The sequence below is a fragment of the Malus sylvestris genome, chromosome 12, assembly GCF_916048215.2.
Source record: "Malus sylvestris chromosome 12, drMalSylv7.2, whole genome shotgun sequence".
Lineage (NCBI taxonomy): Eukaryota > Viridiplantae > Streptophyta > Magnoliopsida > Rosales > Rosaceae > Malus > Malus sylvestris.
Genome location: NC_062271.1, coordinates 30,278,022 through 30,294,607, shown reverse-complemented (window position 1 = coordinate 30,294,607; position 16,586 = coordinate 30,278,022). Strand labels below are relative to the sequence as shown.

The window sequence follows — 16,586 nt, the reverse complement described above, 5'->3', positions numbered from 1 at the left end:
CAATGGTCTATTTTGTTTGTAACGCATTTGAAAAATGACTTTCTACACATCCCACATATATATTGCGAAGGAAATTTTGTTGCGGCCAATTTTGCTAACATGGGTTTATCTTCTCGAACTTTAACACGGAATGATTATCCTCCGCCCGTAGCTCGTGCTGCTTTGTTTTTGGACGGTGTTGGCTTGCCTGACTACCGCGTCTCAAATTAATGTGCATCTCGGCATCCATGTTTGTCTCACTTTTTTTTCCTTAACTTGGTGGTTTTGTTCGACTTGTTTCGTAAGTTTAGACCTTTAGGTTTGGTTTTAGAGAGGTTATGTTTCATGACCCTCCCTCCTCTTTTTTCTTTAATCATTCTTGTTTTCGTCTTTATGTTTCCCCTGACTAAATGTAACTTTTTTTGTCGTTATAAATAAATTTTCTCTTCTACCGTTGAGGCTTTCCAAAAAAAAAAAAAAATGGAAAAGATCCCCGAGTATAAGTAAGAGTTGATGCAGCCCGAGAGTTTCTGCATTCCAAAATATCCTTTTTCATTATTCATATGTCATCAAAATTAGAAGGGTTTGTGAGCTTAGTCGTAATGGACTCTTTAAAAACAAGATCAATGTCAAACTTCAACTCTAGCTTTTCGCCCTATTCGTCCCCTTGTCTAGGTTTGCCTGTACGACTTCCCAACCTAAATTTTTTCTACGAAAAAAAAAGAATAAAGACCGTATCTGCTACCCAAGCTGATAATAAGCCCGAAATTGCTCGTCCTACTGCAAATTTTCACCCAAGCATTTGGGGAGATCGGTTCAGAGTCTACGACAATTCACAAGACATTGTAATCTCATGCCTTTTGCTCTCTCGCAAAGTTTCTTCTTTTTCCAATATTTTAGTTCATTTAATTAACAAATTGTTGATGTAGACAAACAATGGCCAAATGCAACGGGAACTTGGGGAACTGAAAGTAGTAGTGAGTAACGAAGTATTAACAACTGGAGCTGGTGACTTTTCACGACAACTCAAGTTAATTGATGCAATCCAACGTCTTGGCGTGTCATACCATTTTGAAAAAGAGATTAAAGAAGCTTTGGAACGCATACATATTGCTACATATAACGACAATGGCGTTAATAATAGTGGTGATCTATCCAATGTTGCTCTTCGTTTTCGGCTACTAAGGCAACAAGGATTTAATGTTTCATGTGGTACGTATTTTGTAGATTTATAGTTTTCTTTATTACAAGCACTAGTAAGTTACACTAAAGGGAAATGTGGGTTTTGGATAGGAAGACGGTATCTATTATGGCAATCCACCACTTGGACATATATGCATATATATATTAATTAAATAATTTATTTGTAGGAACGTCATGTGCACGAGAGATTTTTGGATGCTTTATTCTATTTTCTTTTTTATATGTCTTCATTTTCTGGCAATCAAGCAGATATATTGCAAAAGTTCAAAGGTGAAGATGGTAGCTTCAAGGAAAGCTTAATTGCCGATGTGCCGGGTATGCTAAACCTTTATGAAGCAACACATCTAAGGGTGCATGGAGAAGACATACTAGAAGAGGCTCTTGTTTTCACCACCACTCACCTCGAGTCCACTGCAACCAGTTTAAGCTGTTCAATGGCAGCTCAAATAACTCAAGCCTTGGAGAGACCTTTGCTAAAGGGTCTAGTACGGTTAGGTGTCAGGAATTACATGTCAATCTATCAAGAAGAAGCTTCACACAGTGAAGCTTTATTACAACTTGCAAAGTTGGATTTCAATCTTGTTCAATCTTTGCACAAAAAGGAGCTCACGGAAATTACTAGGTAATAAGTCCATTTTTATTTTTAATTTGAGCAAAAGAGATCCAGTTTGTAAGAAAAATATTTCTATAGTTATGAGTTATAATCCAATTTGTAAATGTTTTCATTAGATGGTGGAAAGAACTCGAGTTTGAAAAAAAGTTGCCGTTTGCAAGAGACAGGATGGTTGAATTGTACTTTTGGACAACGGGAGTATTTTTTGAACCCCATTACTCTACCGCCAGAAAAATTACGGCCAAAGTCTTTGCTTTTGGGGTAGTAATGGACGATATCTACGACGCATTTGGTACATTCGAAGAACTCGAAATCTTTACAGAAGCAATTAGAAGGTTTGATTTAAACAAAGTGTTGCTTTATATAAAGATTACGTTTTTCCAAAAGCCAAAAATTTATATGCTTAGGATGATCTAATGTTTATGCAAATTTCAGGTGGGATGTTAATTTCATTGATGAACTTCCGGACTGTATGCAGACATATTATGTTACACTTGTGAATTTTTTCAATGAAATTGAAGAAGAGATGGCAACAGAAGGAAAATCATACCGGGTTCACCACGCAAAAGAAGCTGTATGTAACACACGCATGCTTAGCTAGCTTGATTAACTTTTACTTTTTAGTAGCTTAAGCTTTATAATCATTTCGTTTTTACTTATCACCTTTTAAAAAAAAAATTGATAAAAAATTGTTTAGTTTAGGTTTAGGTTTAGAGTTTAGTTTTCAGTAAACAAAAGAAAAATTGAAAGCTATTTGTTGAGTTTTCAAAATTTAGTTTTCAATTTATGGGTATCAAACGAGACCTTTTTTTTTTCTTTTTTCTACTCAAACTATTGAGGATTCCTTCGTTGTTTTTTTTTTTCCAGAGTAGTTTAACTATAGAAGGTTAAGTTTTCACACTAAACATGTCATTGTCACATACAGTCGAAAGTTTATGCCCAAGCTCACTTGGATGAGGCCAGATGGTTACGGGAACGACGCATCCCAAGCATGGAGGAGTATATGCATGTTGCAACGGCTTCTGTTGGTAACAGCGTACTTTCAACTATATGTTTAGTTGGCATGGGAGATAATGTAACGAATGACGTATTCCAGTGGTTGTCCAATAACCCTAAAATTCTCAGAGCTTCCAATACCATTTTTAGGCTCATGGATGACATTGCTGGCCACAAGGTACAGGATATTATTCTCAGTGCATTGAATAATATATAAATGATATTAAAGTATTTGACCAAAAAAAAACTAATAAAAAGGGTTTCAAAACTTTAAATCTTAGCCAATAGCTATTTAATAATTTTATTTAATAGTTAAGACAATAAAAATATAATAAAATAAGATGAACTGCCAATTTAATTCATGAATTTTCACCTAAGTAAATCAGGTCATCTAAACTATTTTTAGAAAAATCAGTTCTTGAGTTGTAAAATTCTTCCAATTACATCCCTAATATTGGATTCGAAGTTACTCTATAAAAAATTTCGTCAGTTTAAGTCACGTTACTTGCATGTGATTCACATTGGGTAGATTGACAATTTTTCATAGAGAAATAGTGTATGGAGTTAATTAGACTTTAGATTGTAACCTATATGAAATGTTAAGGGCTTATACGCGAGAAAATGACGGTATTACATTATAAAATGTGTCAAGTGATTTAAGTTGATGAAAATAAAATAGGTTTGAATATAATATTCGGGATGAAATTAGCAGTTTTTAATGAATTTAGAAACTTATTTTGCCGAAAAATAATTCAGGGACATAATTCCCTAAGTTGATTATTCAGGGATTAAATCGGTAGTTCACCTAATAAAATATTTAAAAAAACACAAATTAGTTTTCCCCTGTCTCTCCTCATCCCTTTCACCTCCACTCTCTTTCTTTCATGTATGATTATATTTTTAATTCATATTACATGATATAAACTCAAAAAATTTGTCCAAACTAATGTTAAAATAACTATTTCGGATTTAAAATAAATATTGTTTACAAAACTGAAACTAAAATTTTTCTTCATTTTTGGAATTGTAATATTATATTATTATTATTTAATTTGCTTGAAAAAAAAATTAATGGAACAATGGTCAAATAATATATATATATATATATATATATTGGTTAGGGAGTAAGTGTAGAGTGACATGAGAGAGTGTGTGTGTGTTTGATATGGATGGGTGTGAGAGGGAAAGAGAGAGAGTGGTGGGACGCATTGGACCTGCGTGTATGATTTTTTTTGTTTGTTTTTTGTTTTTGTCTTTTTGTCTTTTTTTTATTTACTATATTAAAGTTTTTATCATTTTCATTAAATTTGAAGTACATTTCATAAAATTTTAAGATGTTTCATTAAAGAAAGTTATTAGATAGTTTTTTTGTTAAGAAAAAGTTTGGTGAAGCCCTTTTTATTAAAGCTCAAAATTTGAACTATATTAAATTGAATATTGGGTGCTACATACACAAAAGTAACTCAAATTCTCTTTGGGAGTCAATTTTTGCAGTTTGAGAAAGAGAGAGGGCATGTAGCTTCTAGTATTGATTGCTACATGAAGCAATATGGGGTGTCGGAGCAAGAGACACTTGCTGTGTTTAACAAACAAATAGTGGATATGTGGAAGGATATAAACGAGGAGTTACTTAGACCAACTGCTGTGCCAGAGTTTGTCCTCGTGCGTGTTCTTAATTTGACAAGGGCTGTGGATCTACTTTACAAAAGAGGAGACGGCTTCACACATGTTGGGAAACTTATGAAAGATATCGTTGCTTCGCTTTTTATTGACCCAGTGCCACTTTGAGTTGGTTTCTTTCTGTTAGTCAAGTAGTACTAGTTTTCACTTTGATGGAAGATGATGCCGGAGAATGTGGGGGTCTATAATCCATTCAAGTTCCAAATAAAAACGAACACATCAAATAATATCATAAGTTTTGTGTGAGTGGGGTGTGGATTCGTACTTATTGTTGGTCTAAACTGTAATTTCCTTTATTTTAGTCAAGCTGTTAGTTTTCTAAATAATGAGTTGTTAGAGATCAAGGGCTGAGATTAGGCAAATTTGTACTAGGCTCAGATGTGAGCAAGTGTAAAGATCTCATAAGGTTTTGTAATGAAGGGTTGGATGAGCTCATAGGCTCTCCCAGATTCTCTCCCTCTCTAACGGTTATGTATTAGCTGGTATGATGAAATGATCTCACGCAGAAGAACATTTCAGCTCTCAGAGATTTTGTGCACTCTCTATCCTTTCACATTCTTCCTTCCTCTTCTTAAATCTTTTCTTCTCTGTGTAAATTTGCTGCAAATACATCACTAAATTCTACGGATTCTAACATGATATCAAGAGCCTAGGTTCGATTTCGGACTGGGCGTTGATTTCTGTGAAATTGTGAGAGAGAATCCAACGAGAAAACTCCCAATCTCATTCCGATTCAAGCTGAAATGGCTGGGTCTGGAAGCAACGATTTACGAGCTCCTGGTAGACAATGGGACTTCTATTCCAGAATCGAAGAAGAAGGGAAGAAAGAAAAAAACAAAGAAGGAGGATGACAAGGAGGATTCATCCGAGTCAAACGGCAGTGAAAGAGGTGATGATGAGCTCAGTGCGCACATAGAGGAACAACTCATGAAAGATGCTAAAGCACTGGGTATTATTTAGAGTGCTGTTTCGAAGGAGATCTTTCCTCGGATTGTGAATCAAGAGACCTCAAAAGGCGCCTGGGATATACTCCATGAGGAGTTTCGCGACGATGAACGGGCAAGATCTGTCAAATTTCTAAGTTTGCGTCATGAATTCGAATATATGAGAATGAAAGAAAATGAATCTCTATCTGCCTAACTTACTAGACTGTTTGAATTAATTAATCAAATGAAATCTTATGGTGAGATCCTCACTCACCAAAGAGAAGTTCAAAAGGTTTTGATTAGTTTGTCTAGTAAATATGATCCAATCTGTGTTGTGATTGAAAGAACTTCTGATTTGAACACTGTGACTGTGCAAGAGGTAGTAGAATCTCTTAAGAGCTATGAACTCAGGTTGAGTAAACATGGGGATGAGACTGCAAGCATATAACATGCTTTCTCTAGTATGGGTCTTGTATCTAAAACACAGAATAGGCCATTTACATAGGGAAATCATAGTAAGGGAAAGAAGAATTGGAAGTCTAAGCCTAATAAGTGGGAAAACAATACTTACCAGTCTGAGAGACATGGTGAGATTACTGAGAGTGCTAAACAAAAATGAAAAATCTGTGATAAGGCTCACTATGGAAAGTATTGGTTTAAGGGAAAACCTAAATGCCATAACTGCAACAGATTTGGACATGTAGTGAAGGATTGCCATCAGCCAAAGAAAACTCATGCTGCTAACTATTTGAACCATGTTCAGGACTATGCAATGATGTTCTATGCTTGCCACAGGGCCTCTGTGCAAGAAAATAGTGGTGTTTGGTATTTGGACAGTGGTTGCGGTAACCACATGACTAGTACCGAATCACTGCTTATTAAGATTGACAAGAGTATAAGGTGTAAGGTGAAAATGGGCACAGGGGACTTGGTTGATTCAATTGGGAAATGTACTCTAGTAGTGGAGACTAAGAGAGGAACTAGGTGCATACCAGAAGTCATGATTGTACCTGGTTTAGATGAGAATCTTCTCAGTGTAGACCAAATGGTGGAACATGGGTATTGGTTAGTATTTGGGTACTTCATGGCTAGCATATTTGGTGACAAGGAACTGCAAGATCATGTTGCTATTGTGCATATGAAGGGAAATAGATGCTTGGAATCACTATACTTTTGAGTTTTGTTCTGGGGTTGTTGCCCGTGATTGTAGAAGGGCTTTTTTATGTGGAGCCTCCTTCTCCTATAGTTCTTCTTCTGATGCTGCCGAAGCTGAAGCAGTGCTAAGGGGATTGAAAGTTGCAAAAGCTAACCGCTACAATCGTATCATCATCGAAAGTGATTCCACTACTGTTATTGACAACATCAAGAAACCAGATTGCGTTTTCTTGCGTTGTAACTGGCGCATTCTCCAAATTATTGCAGCAATACGCCGCTTTGCCTCTTGTTTCTCATATGTACATTGGAATTGGGTTGCTCGGACAGCAAATTGAGTTGCTCATATGGTAGCATCCTATTAATAATAGTAACAGTTGTTGAGTTGCTCATATGGTAGCATCCTATTAATAATAGTAACAGTTGGAATGGAGATTTAACTTTGCCAACCTTCCTTGTAAAATCAACAAAGCGAACATAACTCTTAAAATTATTTAGCTCATTCCAAATTTTTTTGAGTAAACTACATTACCCTTTGAGATTTGGGTGCAATTGCAACATCATACCTGCACATCTTTAAAACATGAGTAAATTACACAAAACAACCTCAACTATGGGTCGAATTACAATCTCATACCTCATGTCTGAAAAATTACAATGTAAGAGGGGAAGAGAGAGTGTGTGTGTGTGTGTTTGATATGGACGGGTGTGAGAGGGGAAGAGAGAGAGTGTGGTGGGACGCATTGGACCTGCGTGTATGAATTTTTTTTTGTTGTCTTTTTGTCTTTTTTATTTTATTTTCTATACTATATTAAAGTTTTTATCATTTTCATTAAATTTGGAGTACATTTCATAAATTTTTAAGATTTTTCATTAAAGAAAGTTATTAGATAGTTTTTTTTGTTAAGAAAAAGTTTGGCGAAGCCCTTTTTATTAAAGCTCAAAAATTGAACTATATTAAAGTGAATATTGGGTGCTACATACACAAGAGTAGCTCAAATTCTCTTTGGGAGTCAATTTTTGCAGTTTGAGAAGGAGAGAGGGCATGTAGCTTCTAGTATTGATTGCTACATGAAGCAATATGGGGTGTCGGAGCAAGAGACACTTGCTGTGTTTAAAAAACAAATAGTGGATATGTGGAAGGATATAAACGAGGAGTTACTTAGACCAACTGGTGTGCCAGAGTTTGTCCTCGTGCGTGTTCTTAATTTGACAAGGGTTGTGGATCTGCTTTACAAAAGTGGAGACGGTTTCACACATGTTGGGAAACTTATGAAAGATATTGTTGCTTCGCTTTTTATTGACCCAGTGCCACTTTGAGTTGGTTTCTTTCTGTTAGTCAAGTAGTACTAGTTTCCATTTTGATGGAAGATGATGCCGGAGAATGCGGGGGTCTATAATCCATTCAAGTTCCAAATAAAAACGAACACATCAAATAATATCATAAGTTTTGTGTGAGTGGGGTGTGGATTCGTACTTATTGTTGGCTGATTAAAGTCTAAACTGTAATTTCCTTTATTTTAGTCAAGCTGTTAGTTTTCTAAATAATGAGCTATTAGAGATCAAGGGCTGAGATTAGGCCAATTTGTACTAGGCTCATATGTGAGCAAGTGTAAAGATCTCATAAGGTTTTGTAATGAAGGGTTGGATGAGCTCATAGGCTCTCCTAGATACACTCATGCTCTAATGGTTATGTATTAGCTGGTATGATGAAATGAGCTCACGCAGAAGAGCATTCCAGCTCTCAGAGATTTTGTGCACTCTTTATCCTTTCACATTATTCCTTCATCTTCTTAAATCTTTTCTTTTATGTGTAAATTTGCTGCAAATACATCACTAAATTCTACAGATTCTAACATGGTATCAAAAGCCTAGGTTCGATTTCGGTCTGGGAGTTGATTTATGTGAAATTGTGAGAGAGAATCCAACGAGAAAACTCTCAATCTCATTCCGATTCAAGCTGAAATGGCTGGGTCTGGAAGCAACGATTTACGAGCTCCCGTTTTTTATGGAACGGAGTTCGAATTTTGGAAAGTGAGAATGGTCACCATTTTCAAATCGTATGGGATTTGGAAACTGGTAGACAAGGGGGCTTCTATTCCAGAATCGAAGAAGAAGGGAAGAAAGAAAAAAAACAAAGAATGAGGATGACAAGGGAGATTCATCCGAGTCAGACGGCAGTGAAGGAGGCGATGATGAGCTCAGTGCGCACATGGAGGAACATCTCATGAAAAATGCTAAAATATTGGGTGTTATTCAGAGTGTTGTTTCAAATGAGATCTTTCCTCAGGTCGTGAATCAATAGACCACAAAGGGCGTCTGGGATTTACTCCAGGAGGATTTTCGTGGCGATGAGCATGCAAGATCTGTCAAACTTCAAAGTTTGGGTCGTGAATTCGAATATATGAGAATGAAAGAAAATGAATCTATATATGCCTATCTTACTAGACTATTTGAATTAATTAATCAATTGAAATCTTATGGTGAGATCCTCACTCACCAAAGAGAAGTTCAAAAGGTTTTGATTAGTTTGTCTAGTAAATATGATCCAATCTGTGTTGTGATTGAAAGAACTTCTGATTTGAACACTGTGACTGTGTAAGAGGTAGTAGGATCTCTTAAGAGCTATGAACTCAGGTTGAGTAGACATGGGAATGAGACTGTAAACACAGAACATGCTTTCTTTAGTATGGGTCTTGTATCTAAAACACAGAATAGGCCATTTACATAGGGAAATCACAGTAAGGGAAAGAAGAATTGGAAGTCTAAGCCTAAGAAGTGGGAAAACAATATTACCAGCCTAAGAGACATGGTGAGATTACTAAAAATGCTAAACAAAAGTGCAAAATCTATGATAAGGCTCACTATAGAGAGTGTTGATTTAAGGGAAACCCTAAATGCCATAACTGCAACAGATTTGGACATGTAGTGAAGGATTGCCATCAGCCAAAGAAAACTCATGCTGCTAACTATTTGAACCATGTTCAGGACAATGCAATGATGTTTTATGCTTGCCACAAGGCCTCTGTGCAATAAAATAGTGGTGTTTGGTATTTGGACAGTGGTTGCAGTAACCACATGACTAGTACTGAATCATTGCTTATCAACATTGACAAAAGTATAAGGTGTAAGGTGAAAATGGGCACAGGGGACTTGGTTGATTCAATTAGGAAATGTACTCTAGTAGTGGAGACTAAGAGAGGAACTAGGTGCATACCAGAAGTCATGATTGTACCTAGTTTAGATGAGAATCTTCTCAATGTAGGCCAAATGGTGGAACATGGGTATGGTTAGTATTTGGGGACTTCTTGACTTGCATATTTGGTGATAGGGAACTGCAAGATCATATTGCTACTGTGCAAATGAAGAGAAATTAATGTTTTCCCTTAATGTTTGAATCAGTGGATCACATTGTTGCAAATAGAGCAACCACTGAAGGCAATACATGGAAATGGCATAGAAGATTTGGGCATTTGAACTATGACAGTTTGAGAATGCTACAAGAAATGTGTATGGTGTTTGGTCTGCCTCACTTACAAGAGCACAATCAGGTGTGTGAAGGGTGTGCCACTGGAAAGGCTCACAGAGAGACCTTCAATAAAGAACAAAGATGGAAGACATCACTTCCACTAAAACTTGTACACACTGATGTGTGTGGACCCATGAGTGAGACACTTGGTGGCAGCAGATACTTTCTTACCTTCATTGATGACAAGTTAAGGATGTGCTGGGTCTATTTCTTGAAGTATAAGTCTGAAGTATTTAGAATTTTTAAAATGTTCAAGGCTATGGTTGAACTGCAAACTGGTCACAAGTTGAAGAAGCTCATAAGTGACAGGGGAAGAGAGTATACATCCCTGGAATTTGAGAAGTTTTGTGAAGATGTTGGTATTGAAAAGCAACTCACTGTTGCTTATTCTCCCCAGCAAAATGGCATTACTAAGAGGAAGAACCGTACCATTGTAGAGATGGCAAGAACCATGTCTATGAAAAGAAACTACCACTCAAGTTATGGGGTGAAGCAGTACACACTGTTGTCTACTTGTTTAATAGGTATCCTACTAAGGCACTGGAAAACAAGACTCATTTTGAAGAATTCTATGGAAGAAAACCAGGTGTAAAGCACTTGAGAATCTTTGGTTCAGTGTGCTACACACATGTGCCAACCCAGTTAAGGTAGAAACTGGACATAAATGTGTATTTGTTGGATATGGGACAAGAGAGAAGGGTTATAGAGTGTATGATCTGAAGAACAGCAAGATCATTGTTTCCAGAAGTGTCACATTTGATGAAGATGCAATGCTTAATTGGGAGAATATGGAGACAGTGCACATCTCTCTGCCTTACTCAGAAGCTAATGAGGGTGTAAGCATAACTGAGATAGAAAATGGTATGAGTGAGGAAGCTAACATTGGTCATTCTGAATCACCAAACACAAGTGATAAGTTTGTTCCTGGTGTACACTGTGATGACTCTAATGCTATTATGCTGTGAATGTGAAGAGTGAAATCCAACTCACAGAAACTTATGACAATACACCAAAGAAGTGGAGAAACTTGAATGAGGTGTTTGCCTAGTGTAGACTCAGTGTCATTGATCATGAGAACTGTAATGAAGCCTCTCAAGATGAGGTTTGGAAGAAAGCAATGAATGATAAGATCACTATGATTGAGAAGAATGGTACTTGGAAATTGGTTGATAGACCAAGTGACAAACCAATTGTTGGAGTAAAATGGATTTTCAAAACCAAGTTGAATCTGGATGGTACTATACAGAAACACAAGGCAAGATTAGTTGCCAAAGGGTACACTCAAAAGCTCGGGATTGATTTTAATGAGACTTTTGCACATGTGGCTAGATTGGACACTATAAGGACTCTTATTGCTTTGGCAGCACAGAAAGGGTGGAAACTATTCCAGTTAGATGTGAAGTCTGCTTTTCTGAATGAGATCCTTGAGAAAGAGGTGTATATAGATCAACCTGATGGGTATGTTGTCAAGGGAGAAGAACACAATGTGTATAAGTTGAAAAAGGCCTTGTATGGTTTAAAACAAACTCCCAGAGCTTGGTACATCAATATTGATACTCACTTGCTGCAATGTGGATTTGAAAAGAGTCCAAGTGAGGCTACACTATATGTGAAGCATAAGGAAGGACAAGAAACACTAATTGTCTCCATATATGTGGATGACATTGTTTACACTGGAAGCTGTTCACAAATGATTGAAGAATTCAAATGTGATATGATGAGCAAGTATGAGATGACAGACTTAGGCTTGTTACATCACTTCCTTGGAATTGGTGTCATTCAACAAGAATGGAGCATTTTTATTCATCAAAAGAAGTATGCATTGAGCCTACTAAACAAGTTTGGATTGAAGAATTGCAAATCTGTCTCAATTCCTCTATCTCCCACTGATAAGCTAAGGAAATATGATAGGAGTGAGGCTGCAGATGAGGAATTGTATAGAAGAATTGTTGGCAGCATTCTGTATTTGACTGCAACAAGGCCTGATATCATGTACTCAGCCTGTGTACTTGCCAGATACATGCACTGTCCCTCCACCAAGCATATTGGCACTGCCAAGAGGATCCTAAGATATGTGCAAGGAACTGTGGACTATGGGATCAAATATAAGAAAGGAAATGCAGCTTTGCTTATAGGTTTATGTGACAGTGATATGAGTGGAGATGAAGATGACACGAAATCCACATTAGGCTATGCTTTTAGCTTTGGCAGTGGTGCATTCTGTTGGGCTTCTGTGAAGCAACAAAGTGTTGCACTCTCAACTGCAGAAGCCGAGTATTGAGTACCTCTAAAGCTACTACTCAAGCCACATGGCTGAGATTTGTGCTGCATGATTTTGGTGAAGAACTAATTGAACCAACCCATTTGATGTGTGATAACACATCTGCAATTGCAATGTCAAAGAACCCTGTATTTCATCAGAGGTCTAAACATATCAAGAGGAAGTTTCATTTCATCAAGGATGCAATCTAGGAAGGAACAATTGATCTGCAATATTGCAAAAGTGAGGAGCAGCTAGCAGACATCTTCACCAAAGCTCTTGCTAAAGACAGGTTCTGTGCTTTGAGGGACAAGCTTGGAGTAATTTCAGTTAAGACCTTAGAAGGGAGTGTTGGCTGATTAAGGTCTAAACTATAATTTCCTTTATTTTAGTCAAGCTGTTAGTTTTTTAAATAATGAGCTGCTAGAGATCAAGGGCTGAGATTAGGCCAATTTGTACTAAGCTTAGATGTGAGCATGTGTAAAGATCTCATAAGGTTTTGTACTGAAGGGTTGGATAAGCTTATAGGCTCTCCTAGATTCTCTCCCGCTTTAACGGTTATGTATTAGTTGGTATGATGAAATGAGCTCACGCAGAAGAGCATTCCAACTCTCAGAGATTTTGTGCACTCTCTATCTTTTCACATTTTCCTTCCTCTTCTTAAATCTTTTCTTCTCTGTGTAAATTTGCTGCAAATACATCACTAAATTCTACAGATTCTAACACTTATTAGGTAGTAGTACAGTACTACCTAATTAATGTATGGGATTAATGCTATAGATCGGGGGTCCTCGATATCTTGTTTTTCTGATTCTGTACTCATATGTTTCTATCAGTTGGCAAGAAGTAAAATAAAAAATAAAAAACCAGCAAATATTTATACATTAGGTTACAGATAGTGGTCCTAGATATCTTGCTTTTTTGATTATGTGACAGTGAGAGTTAATCAGGGTAAATAGTTGTGTGCTCTAATTCTCCATTCAAAGAAGCTAAGGAACTCATCATAATGAACTCCACAATTTTATTTCGTTATGACACACCCCTACCCTGATATTCCCCGAATACCAGGATAGACACGTGCTGGCCGACACCCGAGGGTGACGAAAGCCATTAATTGATTCAAAAGCTAAGAATAAGAAATAAATAAGGGTTATGAATTTAAAATACAATGAGTTAAAAATTTTAGGAACGTGCTCAGAGCATACAACTAAACCTAATCACTAAAAAGAATTAAGATAAAATTTAATGAATAAAGGAGTGGGTCCTACATTGAGAGGATTCGAAGATGCTGCTGTGGAAGTGTCTTGATGCCGAGATTGTATACCTCGGTTCTAAGTCTTGAATGGGGGCGCAAAACAAAGGTGAGTGGACCAAGTTCATATATACAATAATAATAAAACAGTTATCAAGATACTAACCCCCACAGTTTATATAATGAAAACTACTAACATAATAAATGATGAATTTAATAAAAATCCTAGCATGCCAAAAATATCTCAAAAGCCATATAGCGGAATATCATCGCAGAAATCAAAACAGTAAACGTCTTATAAATCGTCTCGTAAGTACGGTGTGCTGCTAGTAAGATCACTGAATAAATATAACTCCTGGCCCAATGCCTGCTCCGTGGTCTCTGCGCCCGTAGCCAGAGATTACCAACTCCCGGCCCAATACCTGCTCCATGTCCCTCAGCTCGTAGCTAGGGATTATTTCTCTCGGCCTAAATGCCAACACCAGTTCCTCGCCTTAGGCGGCATAGTGTCTACTAGGTACGCACAAATAGTTAAGCCTCTCATAAATAATCACTTCATAGTATAAAGTCATCCATCGTCTATACTATAAAGAGGGGTTTCTAAAAACATGTTCTAGCATCCTATCGTCACCCATCAAATAGTCTACCAATTCATGGTTTTTATAGAAAATACTATATATTAAAATATAGCTCAAAATAGGCTAACAATTAATTCCTCACAAAAAACACGAGACGAAAATCATTATATTTAATAAACATGCTTCACATAAATCAAATCATAAACTCGTAGGCATGCTAATCATTTATGCAATTAAACTATAAAATCATGTAATTTTAGAAGAGGTCCACTCACAGTACTTAGTTGCCAAAAGCTACGTCACTAGCGAAGACGGAAAAGTCACAATAATTTCCCCTAAGGACATTAAATGGTACAATTAATAAAACTATATCATAGCAATTGAATTTGGAAAAACGGAAATTGAAAACGGATTTAGAACGTCGAATTACCTTAAGAAGGGTCCTAGACGAAAACCCGAAAAGTCAACCCTAAAGTCAACGTTGACCGGGGATCAATGGTCAAATTAGGTCTAACGGGTTTTGGGCTTGAATCCGGATTAGGGTTTAGGTTAAATAGGATCAGGATCTATTGGGTTTTGGGTTTAGAGTCCTAAGATTTTTGGGTTAAAAGGGTTTAGGGTGAAGAAATGGGGTTTGGGCCTAAGCCCAAACACACATATACACCACAAACACACACACACATGCACGACATGCACATGCATGCATAGCATGCATATACACACACGCACACACTTACACCTTAAACACACACACACGGGCTGCACACACAGCACAGCCCACACAACACACACACTCACACAGGCCGGCCCTAAGGCCTTATTAAAGGGCTGGGCTTAGAGCCATTTAACCAAAAACCGACCCAAGGCCATTCTAAATAAGGCCCGTGGCCTTTTGGGTCTTTAAAACAAATAACTAAAAATAAAAAAATCAAACGGGCTGGGGATTTGGGCTGAGGCAAAACGGGCTTAAGGCGCGTGGGGTTTTCTAAACGGCCTGAGAGGCTTGGTTTTGCCGAAGAAGAAGGCCGGAAATTCGGCCGGAAAACTAACCAACTTTAAACGGCCATAACTTTATCACTACTCAACGAAATCAAGCGAGAAAAAAATGAAAGTTGTAGCCCTCGAAGAGACGAAGAGAATGGTACCTTACACGACGTCTAAATCGCCGTGGTTTGGCAGGAAAATGCCTCGAAAGCCTCAGAGGTCGCCGGAAACTGGGTAATATTCAAATGAGTATAACTTCTTCAATACTCAACGAAATTACATGAAACAAAAAGGAAAGTTTTACTACTCGACGAGACGAAGAGATTGATACCTTCAACACCAGCCAACTCGCCGTTTTTTGGCCGGAAATGGCCTCGAAAGGCGTCTATTTCTCGTCGGAAATCCAGGGAAGTCTCCCCGACGTGTTTCTTCATGGTTTGACGTCCAAAAATACAACCACGGGGTCATAAAAGAACTATAGGGATGAAAAGAGAAGTATTTGGAGTGTTTTTCGAGACCTACCCATGTCGAGTGTGACGGAGACTCGCCGGAGCTTTTTCCTCGGGTTTATGCTGTGACTTGCAGTGTCCGGAGAGAGAGGGAAAGCTGATGATGAGGGAGATGAGGGTGTGCAAGGAGGGAGAACACGGGTGAGAGGGAGGGAGTTGCAGAGAAATAGAGAGATACGGGAAAGAGAGAACAGAGAGAGAAGAGAGAGATGGGAGGCTAGGGACAGAAATCAGGGGTGGGGTCCCCTTGGCTCACCATTAAGACCCAAAATAAATTTTAAAAGGAAAAAATAAATTCCCAACATGATGAAAATACAAAAATACCTTTTCTGAACAGTAAATCTCGGGACGGGTTGTTACACGTTACATGGTATCGGAACGACAATCCTTCAACTTCAATCCTTCATTTTTTGTTCTCCTGGGAAGTCCTCGTGTTGCATTGCAAGTGGCCCTGTAGAAAGGTGTTAAGCCCTTACATAACGGCGTGGCTTCAAACTCATCGGTGGCTAATCTAACATTTAATTTACAAAATCTATCATTTGGAAAGAAAAAAAAAACTTCTGTCTCATGAATAGCATATGGAATTTTAGATCCCATAAATATAGGATTTAAATATCATAAGTCATTGTTTAAATCCCTTAATTAATCATACTGAGGCAAATTTATGGGGATGAATTGTAATTTAAATAAATAGTTAAGAGTCTTTACCATGTAATAGAGGTCATGTGTATGAAGCACTCCACATAATTTTCTTGTCTCATAAACACAATACCGTGGTAAAATTCTTTTAAGGTAATAAATTAATATTTTATTATTCAAACAGAATGAGAAACATCATCAACCATAAATGTAATTTCATTAATATACACACAACAAAAAGAGAATATAAATTAAGTGGTGTAGATTTTGTATTAATGAACCCTAA

At 37.3% G+C, this 16,586-nt stretch overlaps 1 protein-coding gene across 1 annotated transcript in view; it reads left to right on the top strand.

Annotated features, from left to right (window-relative positions):
* Positions 1-511: 511 nt before the first annotated feature.
* LOC126592855 ((-)-alpha-pinene synthase-like) overlaps positions 512-16,586 on the top strand; it is a 53,344-nt gene continuing 37,269 nt past the window's right edge. The window contains exons 1-7 of the mRNA XM_050258642.1: positions 512-824; positions 909-1,191; positions 1,432-1,804; positions 1,912-2,130; positions 2,231-2,369; positions 2,721-2,969; positions 4,286-4,605. Coding sequence (XP_050114599.1) covers positions 543-824; positions 909-1,191; positions 1,432-1,804; positions 1,912-2,130; positions 2,231-2,369; positions 2,721-2,969; positions 4,286-4,579 — 1,839 coding nt within the window. The 5' untranslated portion in view covers positions 512-542 and the 3' untranslated portion in view covers positions 4,580-4,605. The remainder of the gene's footprint in view (positions 825-908; positions 1,192-1,431; positions 1,805-1,911; positions 2,131-2,230; positions 2,370-2,720; positions 2,970-4,285; positions 4,606-16,586) is intronic.